The sequence below is a fragment of the Dinoponera quadriceps genome, unplaced genomic scaffold (genome assembly GCF_001313825.1).
Source record: "Dinoponera quadriceps isolate SergipeBrazil2010 unplaced genomic scaffold, ASM131382v1 scaffold475, whole genome shotgun sequence".
NCBI classification, from domain to species: domain Eukaryota; kingdom Metazoa; phylum Arthropoda; class Insecta; order Hymenoptera; family Formicidae; genus Dinoponera; species Dinoponera quadriceps.
In genome coordinates, this window is record NW_014554738.1 from 481,408 (window position 1) to 499,038 (window position 17,631).

General features: G+C 40.0%; 2 protein-coding genes across 2 annotated transcripts; both read right to left on the reverse strand.

The window, feature by feature from the left end:
* Window positions 1–283: 283 nt before the first annotated feature.
* LOC106741184 (NEDD8-activating enzyme E1 catalytic subunit) lies at window positions 284–3,794 on the reverse strand. The gene is made up of 5 exons (XM_014612906.1): window positions 3,340–3,794; window positions 2,999–3,258; window positions 2,448–2,808; window positions 1,542–1,871; window positions 284–1,015 (listed from the first exon to the last, which is right to left on the reverse strand). Exons 2-5 carry the CDS (start codon window positions 3,238–3,240, stop codon window positions 632–634), a joined length of 1,317 nt encoding a protein of 438 aa, XP_014468392.1. The 5' UTR covers window positions 3,241–3,258; window positions 3,340–3,794; the 3' UTR covers window positions 284–631.
* Window positions 3,795–5,143: 1,349 nt separating this feature from the next.
* Window positions 5,144–16,121, reverse strand: LOC106741183 (NAD-dependent protein deacetylase sirtuin-1). The gene is made up of 10 exons (XM_014612905.1): window positions 14,624–16,121; window positions 13,279–13,411; window positions 12,986–13,196; window positions 12,643–12,858; window positions 11,249–11,456; window positions 10,749–10,907; window positions 9,938–10,214; window positions 8,923–9,743; window positions 8,571–8,741; window positions 5,144–8,432 (listed from the first exon to the last, which is right to left on the reverse strand). Exons 1-10 carry the CDS (start codon window positions 14,772–14,774, stop codon window positions 8,332–8,334), a joined length of 2,448 nt encoding a protein of 815 aa, XP_014468391.1. The 5' UTR covers window positions 14,775–16,121; the 3' UTR covers window positions 5,144–8,331.
* Window positions 16,122–17,631: the final 1,510 nt, after the last annotated feature.

A 17,631-nucleotide genomic window follows, 5' to 3' on the forward strand; every position in this document is an offset into this window, starting at 1 on the left:
TATATATATATATATATATATATATATATATACACACACACATACATATATATATATATATTATTCCATTTCTCTTTCAACGTAGTTGAATACGTAATCCGCAAGAAGAAAAAAAAAGTGCTATGTAATTTGTAGGAAGGTAAAGAAGCAATGAGACGACTACTTCGATCGATTTGAACTTATAGTTATACAAATCGGATTTTATAGATTATCACTTGTTGATAATTTTGCTATGACGTATGATCTCTGATCAGAGTAAGGATGTAAGTACAGAAATATAGAATAGTATTTACAGTGGTGTCTTTATTGTTGAAGCGTTGAATGTGCTTCATTGTTCACTTACAAATCAGTCCACTTTTTTTCAGTTTCTCACTTCTTTTTCACGAATTTCTTTTTACGTTTTTGAGAACCATTGAGGAGAGAGGGGGGGAGGGGGCTAATAATGATCGAACAAATGCAAGTGATGACGATTATTTCACGCGCGCGAACGTGCTGCAGAAAACAATATGCAATTCTGCAAGCGATTCTTCACTTCTATCTTATTGCATCTACATCTCTTTCTATTCGTTCCGATCAACGATACATTCGCGCCGAAGGAGCGAGACAGTTAAACGATGATCCTCCGTCGTAGTTACAGCATCTCCTGGTCGTCCTGTGGCAATTTTAATTTCACCACCATTGTATTCGGAGTCGTGACGTCGGCGACGTTTATCTCGCTACCGTCTCTCAAGCCTAGATCGATCAGCGACTTGGACAGGTTCTCGCGGGTTCTCTTCTCTATGCTGGACACCGTCTGCATGTACAGAGTCTTGTTTTTGCCGTTTACGTTCGCGGTGAGGCCGGGATTCTTCATCTGCAGGTCCGGCCGATTGCAAAGAAGCTCTATCAGATCCTGCAGTTTATACTTCGGGTCTTTGATCTCGATCACTATCGGCACTTGACTGCACGCCAGGCAGTCCTCCTTCCTCTCCGCCTCGTAAGTGTACGTGTAGACTCCGTCCAAATTATTTAACACCTACGAATAAAAAGTACTAATAATTCTTACCGCTCACGTCCCTTCGTTCCAGTTCGTTTTTTTTTATTTCGTCAACAAACGCGGATTCTCAAATAAAGACGTATATTTTTTTTTCAAATAGAAGTGTGTCATACAGTTTTCGTTATTTATGTGTGTTCTGAAGAAACGCCCGAAATATTTTATCTCGTGATTAATGAATGAGTAACCTTCAGAAGGGTATATTTTGCAAAAGCGCATCTAGGAGCATTTAATTTCTTCGCACATGCATAATCCAACAAGGAAAGGATCAGATCTTGTTATCATCGATTTCGCTTAAATTGGAATATGTATAATAACCTCCTCCTTTCCTTCCCCCTCCAAATAAAAAAACAAAATATGATTTAAAGCTTCTGTATATTCACTGCAACTGTTCTTGCTTGATGACGTCAGAAGCAAGGAGGCGCATGCCGAGAATTTAGCCGGTTGCAATCCCGCGATTCACATCAACATTCGCTCCATTGTGCGTCGTATGTTTGTCGCAAATTACCATGTAGTTGTTCAAGGACGCGCTACAGCTGCTCGCGAGCTTGAACGCTTCCGTCGCACAGATCGCGGCGATAACGGCGTTCGTCGACGCTACCGCCGGTATGATGTTCTTCACAACACCCTGCACGAGCCTGTACGTCAAGCCCTGAATTCCGAATTGCGCCGCCCTTTCGTTCGATTTCTCATAAATCCAGTTGATATGCTGCGGATCATCCCCGTCTATCGCGCAGTCGAATGGATTTTCCTTCGGCCACTGCATCACCTTTACGTATTCTATACAGTGCTCCGGCAAGCGTGGAGTATTGGCTATCGTACATAAAGGATATGTGACCTATGTAAGGCACAAACAAGCTTCTAATACACGATATATATGAGCTTTGTCCGTCGACAATACTGAAAGTGACTTTCACCAAACTCTGATTAAGGGGATGTATTTTCATGTTGGAACGTTTTCCGTTTGGTCGGCGGTTTGTAGAAATTTCCCTTGGAAAAGCTACAAGGCACGCTATTCTAAAGTTCTGCATAAATACTTATCTATATTTTAACTATACACAGAAATTTCTACACATCATTATCTTCAATATCGATCAAGTTATGAGTAATTTTGTTAGCGCTGAACGCAAAAGATTAAGAGGAGATAGAAAGCGTAGACATTTTTTTATATAGATAAGTGTTTACACAGAACTTCAGAATTGTATGTATTAGTTTTACCGAGAAAATTTTCAAAAATTACCTAGAAAATGAAAATGGCATTCCAAATGAGAATATCCTCTTAAACTAATCAACGAATAATAATGAGTTACCAACACCAGTTTCCAGTTCTAAAAATAGTTCAACAATAACTGGAAAGTTAGAGTTTGGCGAGAGTCATAATGAGTTTCACAAACAAATATCGAGGATAATTTACCTGTGGAGGATACAGGTCCAATGTGCAATCGATGCACGGACTGATACCAGGTAATATAACACGAGCGTTCCCCTTAAAACCTTCGGTCCCACCGTCGATCATTGGTATGATACTGTTCTTGTCTAATTCACCGTTTTCATAGACAAGCAACGACAATAGCATGCCATTGATCCATCTTCTCGCGACTATAGAGTCTAAGCCACAAATTATCATGTGGAACTGTCGGTAGAACTCCTCGTCCTTGGCTTGTATCTCGCAGTTGTGCGGGATCACGTTGCAACCTGCGATTCTGCTGTTTATGAATCTCGCAGCCACCTCAGCCTTGTAAGACCCGATATCTTTGTGGCGGAACAAAAACTGCCTGCAACATTCCGTGTGCTCATGTTTGAGTTACTTCTTGCGTATGAAAAAAACTCATAATTAAAAGAAAAAAAATTATTCCCTCAAGTAAAAATTAGACGATGGCTGGGTTCGGAGGAAAATATATAAGACTCGACTTATGAATGCCGGCATGTGTCAAAACCGAGCATTTCGTATATAACCTAACCTACCGATTGAGGTTAGACAGTTCTATCGTGTCCATGTCGATCACATGGATCTGTCCGAATCCCATCAGAGCCAGATTCTTCAGCAGCTCGCATCCCAGACCACCAGCACCGATCACAAGCAGCTTACAGTTCTCCAGAAGAAACTGCAGATTCTCGGAACAAGGCTCGAAGTCGGGCCGGCAAAACGGGCCCGATCTCTCGAGTACTTTCCGCAAATTGCCCCACCGTCTGTGATCGGAACCCATCGTCGCCGACCACTTGAACTGAAATTCGAAGACCGAATCGGAATAACACCCTCGATTAACGAAGTTTTATTCGAGCACAACACAAGTTGGAAGACGCACGTTTTCAATTCGCGGCCTTTCCTTCTGATCAACAGAAAACTTCTTTTATGAACCTGTTATTGATTTATTCCTGTTTTTTTGTTCTTCTTTACAGCCTATAATTGTATACAAACAACACCTTAAATTCGCAATAATTTGTTTTAGCAACAACTTCTCGCGAAGTTCACCAATGGTCCAGTTTCCACTGAAACTTTCGATCTTCAGTGAGCGCGTTCCACTACACGCTCGCAACGCTCAAATCATCCCTCCAGTCGTTCCATTAATGGCGTTTCCGATTTGCCGACTCGACTCGGGCGGCATTCTGATAATCTTTGCAGTACTGCAGTACTGCAATCTATAGTTCATGTTACGTATAGTTATAGACCGGCATTCACGCCTTTTGATATTCAGGACCACTTTCACCAACTCCGATTAACTTGACCGACTGATTAACTCAACGGAAAAATTGACCAATTGCATCGATCAGTTTAGCTAATCGGCTTAATATGATTGGTCAATTCACCGTGGCGTCACAGGAGAAACCGTGGCCGGTCATATATGACCAACGTGGCAGTCAAAGTGTTAATGAAATGAACCGTACATCATCTGAAGATGAACTCAAGACGGTCTCATAGGATTCGACCTCGGCTTCCAAATTAGCGCCATTATTTCGCGGAAATTGAGAGCAAAATCAAGTATTTTGTTCTCATCACGGAAAATGTCATGTATATCACGTGATAAATATATTGTATAATAATTTCATGTTCGATTCGATTTTCAATTAATTTAATTAGATCTGAATATCTCCTCAAATTAGAATTTTTTCTAACAATCACGCTTTCTTACTTTATTGGATATTTTACATAATTATTGAATTATTTTTATCGGATCTTTTCTCAAGGATTTTGTGGATTATAAAATTCCACCGAGCAGATCAATGATTACGCGTGCAAATGTGTGATTGCACAGTACAGGAGGAAGAATAAAAATCAGTTTTATCGTAGAAAAATGTTTAATTTAAGAGATAAGCTTATATACGTTAGTAATACCAAAGAAACAGAAAACTTACAACGTGTGTAATAGAGAACATTTTTTTTTATAACAGTCATTACATTAAATAACAAATTATAAAAAATTCAGAATTCCGTCCTATTTTGTCGCATCAGCCCGCATCACGTGTGGAAAATTTGGTTTACAACGCGGTCTGTCACGTCGAACTCGAAGCCCAAAATAATCACATTCCTGCTTAATTCAGCTGATGCGACAAAACTTTCGATCGACATTATACGGTGAAAATAATAAATATTTACACATGACGACGTATTTATACAGAAAGTCAGTACCGCGCAAGAAAGTTGGTATGATTGTCAAACCTCCACGAGTTGACAGCTCTCTCTCTCTCTCTCTCTCTCTCTCTCTCTCTCTCTCTCTCTCTCCCGCACCCACACACACACACACACACACACACACACACTTTTTTTCTCTCTGAATCGCACAATTCTCTCGCATACAGATATACGTATGTCCACATACACCATACACACACATGCATATAAGCTACGTTATATATATAATCGTTTTCATTACATATAAAAAATACATTTATATGTATAAAATAAATATAATCATGCGGCAAAAAACATATGATGACGTTCGACTGATTTATCTCGGCGATCACACTCTCCGTAATCACTATCTCCTTAAGTAACCCCGGCGTGTAAGTAAAGGATTAAGTTAAAAAAGAAAAAAGAAAAAGAAATAAAATAAAAATAAAGAAATCCGTGTGGAATTTGACCGCGCAAATTTGCACGATCATCATCAGATGATTGGATCGTGGTCATATGCAGTATTGTGTGTATCCACAGTCGGTTGCAGGGAACCGAAATTTCCAAGCATTTGTGAAATTATGTGTGAGTGGCATAATTTTCGGAAACCAACCATATATATATAAATATATACGCACACACATTACGTGTACATATATATATTCACAAATTTACACATGCTCGCACACAAGCACACACGCAAGCATGCACCGCACATATACGCATCCGTATACACATTAAATAAATAAAAAGAGGATTTATCAAACAATAATATATACTTAATCTGGCTCCTGCCGGTCGTTCAGCAAAACAATGATAAATAAAGCCGTTTTGTACAAAACGAAAGATTAGTAATCCTCGTGTCTAATCTTATATAAAATTGTCGCATACTATGAGGAACCGAAATAATAACGCTATTTCACGAAGGCGAGCAAGTCTTAATGAGTCTTCTTGCCGCCGTTAGCGAAAACGGCTCTACATCGAAATCGATTCTCCCATGTAGAACTCTCTCTCTCTCTCTCTCTCTCTCTCTCTCTCTCTCTTTCTCTCTCTCACGTAGTGCAGAATAAATGAAAAATAAAATCTTGTCACATTATTAGAGATGTGTTTACATATGTTACTTATCTCGTGACTTATTAATATCTTGCATTCTCTCTCTCTTTCTCGTGCACACACACATACACACACACGCGCGCGCGCAGTCTCCTGCCATTTATCTAATTTTCGCCGTTATTTCAAACATTACTCATACAATGCGATAGCATTGAATCAAAGTAAGTTTACGTCCACTGTAATTATATATATAATAAAACTTGCACACAACCGTTTTTTTTCTTATTTCTTAAAGATACTTTGCAATAATGTCTTTGACAGAACCGTTTCTCCGTATGCACCTATAAAATGTCTTTAGCGAACGTTCTCACACACGCTATGCGCTCTCTATCCTCCTCTTTTAGTTACACATCTCTCTTATTCGTGTAGTTCGTTACGTCTGTCATGTCAAGCACTACTCCCGTAATTAACTAACGGTTTGTCAAAGATTATTGCGTCATTTTGTTTCTCCTTTAATCTTGTAAAGTCGCTATTCTACCTTTTTTCTTGCTCATATAAAAATAACACGCAATGCGAAGCTATCCAACATTGCTTTGTACATTCGCCCGTGCTCCAATGAAACAAAGTTGAACTTAACGAATCTAAAAAAGTGATCATTGCCAAACTACGGCCGGTGTTTACGATCGGATTTTATATTTAAAATCTTCTCAAGTTTGTCTTCGGTTTTCTGTGTACTGCTGTATGGCGGCTCTTTTTTATCGGCTACGAAACACTCAAAGATAAACTTAAGACGGTCTTAAAATATAAGATCTGATTGTGAATACCGGCCTATGACGATTATTATCCATATCGGGATGCGGAAAGCTACTAGTACAACTTAACGTACGATAGAATTAGTGATAGTCGATTACATATGTCGGGTCGATTACGATTTTCCGCAGGACTTGATTCCTTTCCGTTTGTCGGGAAAACACAATCCAATCGTGTCGCCTACGTGGGAAGCCTGCGAAATCTGTCTTAAAAATCGTGCACGAAAAGGAAGGAACTGAAATTTCCGAGTTGAATTCAAAACTAATTAGAATCATATATATATATGTATGATTTGTAATTAGCTATTAATCCCCTTCTCAAGTTTATAACGTTGAAAGATGTAGACTAACACTAGCGATTCTATTCGTAACGACGAACGTAGTGTCGCGAATAAGTTTCTTTAAATTTTTAATTAGCAATATTATAGCAGATTCTGCATGTGTTTGCCGTTATACTCTCGCTTTCTCGTCAAACACGAAGTGTCGTTCGAATATCATTCGCCGATAAATTTCGAATCGAGGATCGCAAACGAGAAAATCCTATCCGTATTCGCAGGACAATTTTCCTTATGGATTTTATAGTTCTAACAAACTAATATGACATCCCTGTTTCACGCGAATGCGCTCTCGCGTGCACAAAGGGTGATAACATTCACTCCGACATAATAAAATAAGACGGTAGATCTCATTTTCGCAAAATGCATCGTCGATTAGATCCGTTGATTTTAGCTATATTACTCGCTTCTCTGCATCCCCTCGTCCCTCTTCTCCCGTCGAAATGAACTTGTTTCATTTCAAATGCAGAAGAGACTATACGCAGCTAAAACGAACGGATTTACCGTTTGGAATTTACCATCCGCACCATAGATTCAACAATCCGCGATTTTTATATAACCGTGCTAATAAGTTTACAATTAATCTCATATTTACATGTTACCATTGCGCTTGATTGAGACAGAAATCCAATTTCTGTCGTAATGTCACGTCTCCCGGATTCTCTCTTTCCGCCTCTCTCGTGGCAAAGAGCGACACCGAGAGACACACACCAGTATTTACATCTCGCGTATATAATGTAGCTCTTAATAGATTATCACTAGGAAATGAAATAATTATACATAGTGCGTTAAGCTAAAAAAGCAATCTCAATAATTATCATAATTTTCGTATCCGGACGAAGATATCGCATGGACGACGCGTGAGACACGAGAGCGGTTACCGACGACGCGCTTACGTTCCGCCCGTAGCCGTGGGTGAAAAAAAACAGATTCAAGTACCCGAGCGCAAAAAGATGGACTCGAGAGAGAGAGAGACGGAACGCAAAATCTGCGCACGATCTACGAACAGTCGGAACAACAATGATAATACGTCGAATCGCACATTCTTTCTGAGATCACACGATGGCAAATCGCACGTGAAATACGCGAATAAGCACGAAAATTTGAAATCCACTGCTGAGAATCTTAAACCCACCCACGGCTGCTTGTCCGGTAGCTACGAGGCGGAACGACATCGATAATTCCGAGACTGTCTCATAGCTGTGTTCAACGTTAGCAGAATAAAAGATTCTTGCTGATCTTCGCTTGTAATGATTCTCTTACACACAGTGCAGACGACGGTTCGTCCGCGACGACCTCGGCCATTCCGTCTAACGCGCGTACGACGATACAACGTACATGTTCTCTCGTTATTGCGAACAAACAGTGATTTGGCGAAATGCATCATTCGCATCCGTGTTACACGGTGAACGATCGGTGTTGCGAATCAATAGAATTCAACAGTTACCGAAAATTAACTGTTATATATATATATTCCGAAAGTTTGCGCTTTTAATCCTGCCTGACACCGTAGGAATTACTTGCCCATTTCGCGCCGTCGTTTCGCCTGTCAGCGTCAGGATCCGCGCTCTCCGACAGATCGTCATCCACGCCTGTGAGCGACGCGAACGTAATTTTAACGAGACGTGTCTCATGTGAATCGTGGCTCTAACGAAATCACAGTTGCACTGAGACAAATTACGATCGTGAAGGATCAAGAATCGTACTAGAGAGGCTCGGGGAAGACTCACATGTCTCCTCCTCTTCATCCTCCTCCTCCTCGGCCGAGGAGGAGTCGCTGTCGCTCTCCGTGCTCTCGGAGTTCACCGACAGGGAGCACTGGTCGTAATCCTCGGGCTCGGAATAGATCTCCGCACCGGGAAAAACGTATCTGCCCGGCATCAGCTGGTAATACGAGTTTTCTGTAAACAATCGTAACTTTATTATTATTTTGCAACGCTCGTAACATAAAGACGGGATATTTGCTTAAAATAAGAATTGGAATGAGATGAAACAAAATGGGATGTGAAATTTAATAAAGTGAAAATAAAATGGAAAAATAAAGTACCTAAGTAAAAAATAGTAGCCTATAGGATAATGTACCTTGCAGCCTGGTGGCGAGGCTCTCTCGGATTTTCGGCTGCCAACAATGGCCCTCCAATGTCCTGTTCTTCAACTCGGCCATACCGTATTTCTCCGTGCTGTCGACGCTGTTACAACTGTCGCCTATACCAGAATCCAGCACGGAGTCCACCGACACTTGCCTCGGCTTCGGTATTGTTTTGTCCGATTCGACAACATCCGTCACAGTGTCGTTGTACTTAATCGGTTGTCCACAATTGTCCGACAGCTTGTGCGACTCCAAGATGTTATCGTACAGAATGGGCTCCGACGAAACAGTCGTCGGCACCACTTGGCATTCCTCCGACGAGCTGTTTTCAGAAGCCGCGGATGCGGCATGAATCTTACCCCTCGGCGCAGTCATTGCACATTCGACGTTGGCTTTCGTCGGCGAGGAAACGACGAAATTCGCGAGTTTCGCTTCGCACGTACCGAAATTCATCCGTTTCGGACTGTTCTCTATGCTAGTATCACCCGACCGCTTCTTCGGACTCTCTCCCAGAAGATTAAAGCCCTCCTCCGTATTTTCCACGTGTCCGCCGTAGAAGGGCGACACGCAAATATTGATATCCTCCGCACGCTGCGGCATCGTGTTGATCAACAGACTGTCCTGGCTTTCGGCCGAAGATACATTGTGGGACTTCAGATCAATCTCCACGCTGTCGCGCGACAGCTCGGTATTGGTGGTTGTATCTTGACTCTGTTCCCACGTGTCGTCGGACAAACAACGCACCGGTAGAAGCTGCTGCGCTTCCTTCAAAATCGTATCGTGCCAACAGACTTCCTTGAAAGGGTCACCCATCCTGCAAAACAGCAAGAAATTGAGATTTTAATGATCGTAATTAGAATTGTTGTATACTGAATCCGAGATGTCACGATTAAACGAACAATTCTCATTGTGCACATTTTTTTATTGGAACATAGAAAATACTGAAAAAGATACATCTTTACATATGTATGAAAAAAAAAATGAATTGCTCAAAGACATGTTACTTACAGATGGCATATCTGATTGATAATGATATCACCATCGCCCAACAGTTCAACGTCAAACTTAAGGTGCGGCAATGGTTCCCGATTAATGAGGATCTGCGGTACATGCGACGGAATGGACGACGGGATTAACGACACTGGCCGGACTTTTAGGGATGAACCGATAACGATTAATAAGTCACAATCGTCCTTGTCTTTGGCCATCGCGTCGTGAAAAACGTCTGGCAGGCCCTCGCCAAAGAAAACGATATCTGGCTTCATTATACCTTGGGATACCAGATCTGCAAATCACGCGTGGCAGCGTTAATCTTCTCGCGATCGACCTCGAACAGAACAATTTCGCGAAATGGCGTTCTTTATGTTTCGCTTAATTATTACGATATCGCGCTGCTATCGGATTCCGGGAACAGCAAATACAGTAATGAGATAATAAGACACCGGTGAAAGCTCATTGGCTTGTCACAGCCGCGAAACACCGCACTCACGCGGTGCGCAAGCGCGTAATCTTAGAAGTTTTTACCTTTATGCGTTTATTAACAAGCGAAACTTTACTTTCGCATTTTACAATTGATGGTACCGACTTATGCGTTGGATCAGTAACGGCATTTAGTACGAGATGTACAATCCGAGAAGAGTAGAGTAACGTTCTCTCATTGGCCGTCGTTTTTTATAGCAACACACTAGAGAGCTAATAGCGGAAAACTATCACTAGTTTTAATTTTCTTCCGTACCGTAGAAATCGACATGCCGTTACGAAAGACTGCAAATAAATACACTATCAGCCAAAATCAAGTGAGAACAAGCCATTTATTTACCTCGATAGTTCTCGCTGGAGTTGATCTTCGGCAGAGAACGCAGCGCATTAACGCGACACTTCGGACACGAGGGTATCTTCTGCGCAAAGATATCCTCCCTGATGTCGTCCGCTTTAACCTGATATTTACATCTTGTGCACGATGCGGTAGCGAAAGAGCCTTTAACAGAAAATACATGTATACATGCGTGTGTAATGGTCAAGTTTTACCATTGACTACTTGAAAAATATTGTCGACTCTATAATTATATTAATATAAATTATTCTCGTATACGCGTGAAGGAAAAACTTAAATATCTTTAAACGTAAATCTACCTCGAAGCAACTCCGAAAAATAACATGTTTATCTTCGTCTTTAAATTTTTACATACGAGACGATTGTTCTTTTCCAACGGCAGAATCGATCGAGTACCAAAATATACAAGAAATGTGTAAATTGTTACGAAATTTTTCCTAAAATGTACGAATATTCTGGGACAGTCTGTGTATCTATATTATTACCATGACACTCGATCACATTCTCGATACCAGCGGCTTGTTCCAGAGTGTCGATATTTTGAGAGTAATTCCTCAAAAGTTTCTTCTGTTTGTCCAGCATCTTGATGAACCTATGGCAAGGACTAGGCTTAAATTGTCCTGGGTATATTTCACGTGCGAATTTGTAGAACGGTCTGGGATCTTGAGCAAAATAATTGATGTCGAACATAGCCTGGAAGAAAAAATACTTCATATAATGAGAAGCAACACGTCGAAGTGTTGAGGCATAATCGCGTTTCGCACTAAGTATGCAGTCGCACATAACAAGACAGATATTACTATAGTTATTGCTACTAATATTACAAGGGGAAGAGTGTAAATATGGAACGGGGTTGTAATATAAATTCGCATTGTGCTAAAACTATTGCTTGAAACTATCAGTAATTATATTCATTAAAAACATTCGTTGTGCTTAGGTCACTCGAGAGCGTTGAAATAACGCAGCGTTTAAAAAATGTAAATTAATATGCATTGGAAGGAATCCATCAGGAAATGAATATTCTGTTTTACGAAAGTGCGAAGTAAGATTTAACAATTTTTTCCATATGTATATTGTTAAGTGTAAAATATTAGCCCTTATGTGTCGGATAGTTCTAAGATTAAGGTGTGAAATGATAGGTTAATTATTTGGAAATACGTGTGCTACGTTTAAATTTATCAGAGTTATGTAATAAGTTGTTGGTCGCAATATGGAACGTTTCATGTTGTAGCCAGTATGGCAAGAATAATATTGTTTTCATTTTTAAAAAGATTATTTATCTTCTTATATACAGTCTTACACCTAACGCTAGGTTACTTGAGCCACTTTCTTTTCATTTTGCAAAAATATGTTTTTTATTGTCCTTTCTGTGTATAAATACATTGAAAGAGATTAAATAAATGATAGAAAGCTTAGAAACAGTAAAAAATGTTTTTCCTTTAATTCCTTTAATCTATTTTTTCCATATTAACATCCCATTTGCTCAGATCCTTGATTTGACACATGTTAACCAAAATGTGTACTCCTTTAACAATTGTGTGTTTGGTCTTAATAACTAATGGTACATGTTCTCAATTGTATGCGCTAACATTATTGACGATTATTCATTCAATATTTAAATTTTAAACTACAGTTCTTCTTTAACATTTGAAATTGTTCCATATTTACACCTTTTACCTTACTGTATATATTACAATATATATTATTAAATTATATATATATATATATATATATATACTAATATATATGATAGAACTATCATACAGTTTAAATAGTTCTATACAAAAATAAAGTAGACTCAACTATTGTCAAATATAAATCGTGTGCATAAGCTATTCATGATTCCAAAGATAATGGGGCAATAAGATTTTTCAAATACCTGTGGATCTGGTAAGTTTGGAAAGTCTTGCGCTAATCTTGAGTAGATACCATCCCTACTTCTAAAGTCAGGAATACCACAGCTGACACTTACACCAGCGCCAGTCAATACTATGATTTTCTTGCTGTTGCGAACTAACCGTACCACGTCTGTCAAGGTGTTTACGTGTCTGAGCTTTTGCCGTCTAGGAGGTTCCGACATCATGTTAATTATGATCTGAAATTCACGTAATTCTTCGTTATGATGCTCATGCAATTATTTCTTTACTTACTATTAACTTTAAATGTTAAAAAATTAAAGTAGAAATTATATTCAACATCTTTCAGAATATTGGCTCATCAACCTGTTCAGGAATCTGTGTAGAACCCATGAGGAGGTGATGCAGGAGATTCCTCGGGTCAGCACCGGTGAGCATTTGTTTTTGAACCCAGGAAGAAGCGTTTCGCCATTGATGGCCGATCTCTGCCTCTCCAGAAAGATCGGATAACCCTGATAAATCTGAGAGATTTGAAACAGTGGAGGATACCTCATCTTTCTCATCTGCAGTGTCGATCCTAAAGCGAGGCATCAAATAACAGTGTTAAAAATTTACTTTATATTATAAAAACAATTAATTAATTCACAAATAAAACTTACGGACAACCAGTATCGTTACTAATCGAGTCAACTCTGGATGGCGGTGATATCAAATTTGTGGTTGCAGAAGATATGGATGCTGATTTGGACTCGTCACTTAGTTCTGTAAACTCACTGTCTGTGCCCAGAGTTTCTATAAAGTATAAGAAGTTTGTAGCTTGTCGGTGGAAAAAAAGTAAATTTATAAATTTAATTTATAGGCTCATTTTTATATTTACAAATTAAAAACAAATTTATATAAAAAATTATTATTAAATTCTACAGAAAATGTGTAAATAAAATACATATCAAGTGGATATCATTGTATAAGCTTGAAACATGAGCAATTTACTTATATATAACAATCCAGTAATAACAAGGTGTTTTTAATTGTATCAATAATTACTTTCATGATTTTGAGTATATTTCATTTGTATTTGATTTGAAATAATGTAACTTTATTTTTTTTAGTCGTATACCCTGTAGTAAGAGGTTGTGATAATGGTTCAGTTAAAAATTTACATTTATTGATAAAAATGCCTTAAATATGGTCTCTCAGCCAATCATGTAATTCTTATGTACTTTTAGAGGCACTTTTACCGATAAAAGTGTTCGGAATAAAGACATTTGAAAATCACTTTGATATTTTGAAAATCCATCTTGCCATTAGAGGGTTAACATTACCGACGTCTCTCTTTCTCTCTTACCATTCTCTATACTCTCATTCTAGAGCTCAAATAATACACCTCTCTCACATTCGAATACAAAAAATAAAAGAAATGATTAACAGAAAAACTTAGACGCATTCATCAAGTCCGTCCGTCTTAATTTTCAATACTTTGCGCTTTCTGTATTTCTGAGGGAGACAAGAAGTACGCGCTCATGGATCGGTAGAGAGCGACAAAGAAGCTGAATGCAGGAGGAGCAGCTAAAACGAACAGATCGTATACACCAAATGCCATCTGTGAACGTTTCCGAGGAGCGCGACGTGCCACATATATCCAGTGAGGAGATTCGATCGATCGATCGACAACTTGTGCGTCGCAAGACCGGAGCGTCGATATTCCACGATAAGGGAAAAAAATGAAAAAAGAAAAAAAATAACGTCCGACTGATGAGTCGAGAAATTTTGCGCTGTCATGATCGATCGGCCGAAGGGGAGGGAAGGGAGAAACGAGGGACAACGAAACTGCGACGCAATTCAGCAACGACTGTCATGGCGTCCGTCGCGCCCGACGAGCCAGGTGAGGAGCTCGAACGCGACGGAAGACCGAAAGGCGGCCAGTCGCCGCCATCTTGGCGAATACCCGCGAATTTCTGCGTGTGCATGCGATCTCGCGTGGGCTCACGAAAAATTTTTCGATACCTTCAAGATCATCGTTCGGGCTGGCGTGGGCTGTCTCACCGGCCATCGGATCCATCGCGGCTTCGTTGACGCTCCCGTGACCGCCGTCGTCGTCGACCTTACGACGCTTCACCGGGGACGAATACTCCGCCAGGTCCGTGCTTGACGCCATATTCGACAGCAATGCAACGCATAGTGCGATGCACGCCCGTCATGCGGCGCACCAGAGGTCGCATCGTCGATCTTCTCGGCCCCTCCCTCCTTTTCTCTCTCTTTCTCTCTTTCTGCTTCACCCCTCCCGACGCGTCGGATATCACTGCAATAGCAACGCGTCGCTCTTCGCGCGTGTCGCTCTTCTACGCGAGAGACGCGATAAACCAGAGCGAACGAAATGTTTCCGCTCGTTCGTTTCTGCGAGATTGCCTGCTCGGCTCGCGAGCCAGTGTCCTCTTTTGCAGTCGTCATCTCCTCTCATCGACCACGGTCGACAGAGGTGTGTATTCACCTGCATCTCCTCAATGCTGACACCGACATGCGATACAAAGTCAAGTAGAAACGTAGTAGAACTTGATGCGGGTTACTCAACAGGTAATCTTGGGCAATCTTTTTGTTTACCAATCGTGTATGAGCCGAATTTCCCACATAGTCGAGCTCATACGTTCAAGTACTAAGACGCAGAGTCACTTCCAAAACTTTGACGTTTGAGACGAGATTGGAGCACGTGATTTTTCGGAGTTCCTCCTCTTGTTTTAAATCTTTTCATCACTTTGTTTTCGTGATTTTCCACATGGCAACTTGGCATTGTTACTTGATAGTGATTTGATGTTACTGCGAGGTAAATATCGTGACGGTCAATATTCTGTTTTGACTATAGATTTTAGAGGTTAGACCGCATCGTCGTGAACATCGCAAATGAGCTGTTATATCGCACACATCAATGTCATATCCAATACCACTGGGTATTTCCGTATGCATTACTAGCGTGGGGCGTGATCGTTCTATTGGTTGTATATTATCTCGAGATAACACGTTCGAGAGGGTAGCCAATAAAAACGGTCCTTACATATTCTGATCCGTCTTGCTTCGATGAAAACGCAGAATTCAAGGAACATTCTACGATCCCGCCGTCAATTGCGACGTATCATATTACAGATTAGAGATTGAGATTTGACCAATCAGAACGAAGTTCACTAAACTCTAGTTTAGTTAAACTTGTTCCGATTGGTCAAATATTAATCCTAATATGTAATGTGTAAGGTTCGCATCAGACTACAAATTGGGGATTGAGATCGAGATTGAATTTAACCAATCGGTATAAAGTTAACTGAATTCAAGTTTAGTGAAATTTAGTGAATTTTCCACCGATCGGTCAAATTTCGATTTAATCTCAATCTCCAATCCGTAATCTAATACGCGGGCTTAACAGGCGTTAGAGTCTAGATTTTAGAATTCGAACTTAAAATATTATCCATCATTCGAACTTAAAATATTTCCTAGATTTAAAAACTTGGAATAATCCCCATAACGTGTCAGTATTCAAGAATATAATCGGTATTAATTAATTGAGCCTTAATTATTACCCATCACCGGGTAGTGTCGCATTTGTTCCCGCGTCCGCGGTAGCTAAGAGAAAGAGATAACCGGCTTCTCGCTAATGTATCTTATTATTGTATCATATTTGCTTAAGCCGATATATCATCGCACGCTGGTAAGTCAGCGTCCAAGCTCACATCGATAAATATCGAGTCTTCCTCCATTAAAAATATCCGCAAGTGTTCCGCGAAAGTTATTTGCAAATTCACATGGTTACCCTTTATTAATATTACGGAGGATCCCAGAGGGATCGCCAACAGCTAAAGACGATAACCATCGACTAAGATAGCAGCCGAACCAACTCACGGTAAGTGCGACATTTTCTCATTTCGCTATCTATAAGGTCCACTCTCCGCGCATTCGTAAAATTCCGCTGTATCCGCTGGGAATTCGTCGCGAAGTTTTCTCGATCGCGAGCATCCTCGCGAAAAAAACACTGTTTCGTTTGACCCGAAAAAGCGACCATGTCTCGAGGTTAAAGTCTGACTGTCCTTGTCCAGGTAACCGTGGTCAGCTGTTTGGGTTATATCTCTCACAACACTACACACAGGGATGTCCGGAACTTTTCCTTCAATCTCTCGTACAAGGTAGAACGGGTTGAGTAGAAAAGTCCTCTATTATCTTTCACACTACCACGCAAAATTTCAAGTTATTGATGATTGAAAATGGCCATGTATAAAAGCTCCTTTAAGTAATGACTAAAAACCGTATTACTTGCGAGATGCTGAAGAATTTTTTTGTTCAGAGCGGCCTAATCTACAAGTGTATACATCAATATATTGAATTCCGAACTTTGAATCTGCCACTAGATATAATAGCTGTCATATATTCGTAGATTAAGCCATTCTGAACGAAAAAAGTGCTTTGTGTATTTTGCAAATAAAATGCAAATTTTTTTTTTTAATTAATCATTAAAGATGCCTCCGTAGGTGACCATTTCCAATCGTTATCCATGGTGTGCAACGGATCAAACTGAAAACAGGAAAATCATGTACCATTGTGCAAAAATCGCAATAGTAACCGAGGAATTAAATAATTTGTATAAATATTAATGATCGCACGGGAAACAGTAGGCCGAATTCTATATAAATATAGCTTACTTTTGAAAATGTCCCAGCCACGATATCAACTGATAGGCGAGAAACTGCGCGAACTGATAATAGCGTTTTCTTTTCGACGCGCAGCCTATCAACATACCGCTCGTTGCGTTATTCCGTCTCTAGAAATCAGTTGATGCTCATTGTCGCTAGGACATCTTCAAAAATAAGCTATTTTTTTATACAGAGTACGACCTTACCGCTTCCCGTGCGATTCTAATGATTATTAGTTCATACAGATTAATTCACTATTGCGATTCTCATTAACTATTGTGATCGTTACAAAACGATATGTGATTTTCCCGTTCAGTTTAATCCATTCTACCTGTACACCACGGA

Coding starts and splice junctions, on each gene's coding strand:
- LOC106741184 (XM_014612906.1), bottom strand. CDS start 3,240: ATGGGTTCCGATCACAGACGGTGGGGCAATTTGCGGAAAGTACTCGAG. Junction 2,809..2,998: donor GAACTGTCTAACCTCAATCG/GTAGGTTAGGTT, acceptor GGAATGTTGCAG/GCAGTTTTTGTTCCGCCACA. Junction 1,016..1,541: donor CGTCCTTGAACAACTACATG/GTAATTTGCGAC, acceptor TTTTATTCGTAG/GTGTTAAATAATTTGGACGG.
- LOC106741183 (XM_014612905.1), bottom strand. CDS start 14,774: ATGGCGTCAAGCACGGACCTGGCGGAGTATTCGTCCCCGGTGAAGCGT. Junction 12,859..12,985: donor CTACACAGATTCCTGAACAG/GTTGATGAGCCA, acceptor CGTGAATTTCAG/ATCATAATTAACATGATGTC. Junction 11,457..12,642: donor CAAACTTACCAGATCCACAG/GTATTTGAAAAA, acceptor TTTTTCTTCCAG/GCTATGTTCGACATCAATTA.